The 996-nt window shown below is 60.7% G+C and overlaps 1 protein-coding gene across 1 annotated transcript in view; it reads left to right on the top strand.

The window, feature by feature from the left end:
- The first annotated feature begins 231 nt into the window (after nucleotides 1-231).
- Nucleotides 232-996, top strand: part of LOC119350146 (retrovirus-related Pol polyprotein from transposon TNT 1-94) — a 2,436-nt gene continuing 1,671 nt past the window's right edge. Inside the window, 1 exon segment of the mRNA XM_037618117.1 lies at nucleotides 232-995. Within this exon segment, the coding sequence (XP_037474014.1) occupies nucleotides 232-995 (764 nt within the window).

A 996-nucleotide genomic window follows, 5' to 3' on the forward strand; every position in this document is an offset into this window, starting at 1 on the left:
GCGGGCGACGCGCGGGGCGTTGGGATGGCAGCACTCACGACCCGTTCGTGCCCTGGTTTTCGGTTTTCTGTTAGCTTCTGTAACGACTGAATAAGAAGGAAGGAAGGATCAGAAAAGCTGCAAGTTTTACGCAGCACAAACATCTTCGTCTTCCTCTCTCTCTGTCTTGTGTGAGCTCGAGCGTTGTGGGTCTAACAAGTGGCATCAGAGCCGCGTTGCTAGGGTCCTGTTATGGCAGGTGATGATGGCAAGAAGAAGGCGGGGGACGCCAACGACGACGGCAGCAAAGGCTCGCCATAGTCCGCAGCCGGCCAAGGGCGTGAGCTGGCGGTGGCGAGGCAGTTCGCTCCGGTCGTGTCGGGTCACCCCAACGTGCCACCATTGACCCGCACCAACTATGCTGAGTGGAGCCTCCTGATGGAAGTCGGGATGCAAGTGAGAGGGATGTGGCACGCGATCCTGGGCGCAGAGGATCTCGAAGATGAGTTCGGGTACCGCAACGACAAGGGAGCGATGGAGTTTATCCTCCGATCGGTGCCCCCCGAGATGCTGCCCATGCTGCGTAAGCACCAGACCTCCCGGGAGCTGTGGGAGGCGATCCGTGCCATGCGCGCGGGCTCTGCGCGCGTCCGAGACACGAAGGCCCAGACCATGCGGGGGGTATTCAATCAGCTGCGCCACAAACCCGGTGAGTCCATTGACGATCTGGCCATGCACCTCACAGGACTATGCGCGCGCCACAGCGAGCTCGGGGACGCGATCAGTGACAAGCGCGTGATCCAGAAGTGGCTGCGAATCGCACCCAAGCGGTACTCGCAGCTTGCGGTCTCCATCGACAATCTGGTCGACCTGGATACGACATCAATCGAGGAGATCATCGGTCGTTTCAAGGCGGCTGAGGAGCGGTACGAGCTGGACGCCGAGGAGGAGGGCGGCAGCAAGCTCTTGTTCACTCTGGAGGAGTGGAACGCGCGGATGGGACGCGGTGATCAAGGC

The sequence above is a fragment of the Triticum dicoccoides genome, chromosome 1B (assembly GCF_002162155.2).
Source record: "Triticum dicoccoides isolate Atlit2015 ecotype Zavitan chromosome 1B, WEW_v2.0, whole genome shotgun sequence".
NCBI lineage: Eukaryota > Viridiplantae > Streptophyta > Magnoliopsida > Poales > Poaceae > Triticum > Triticum dicoccoides.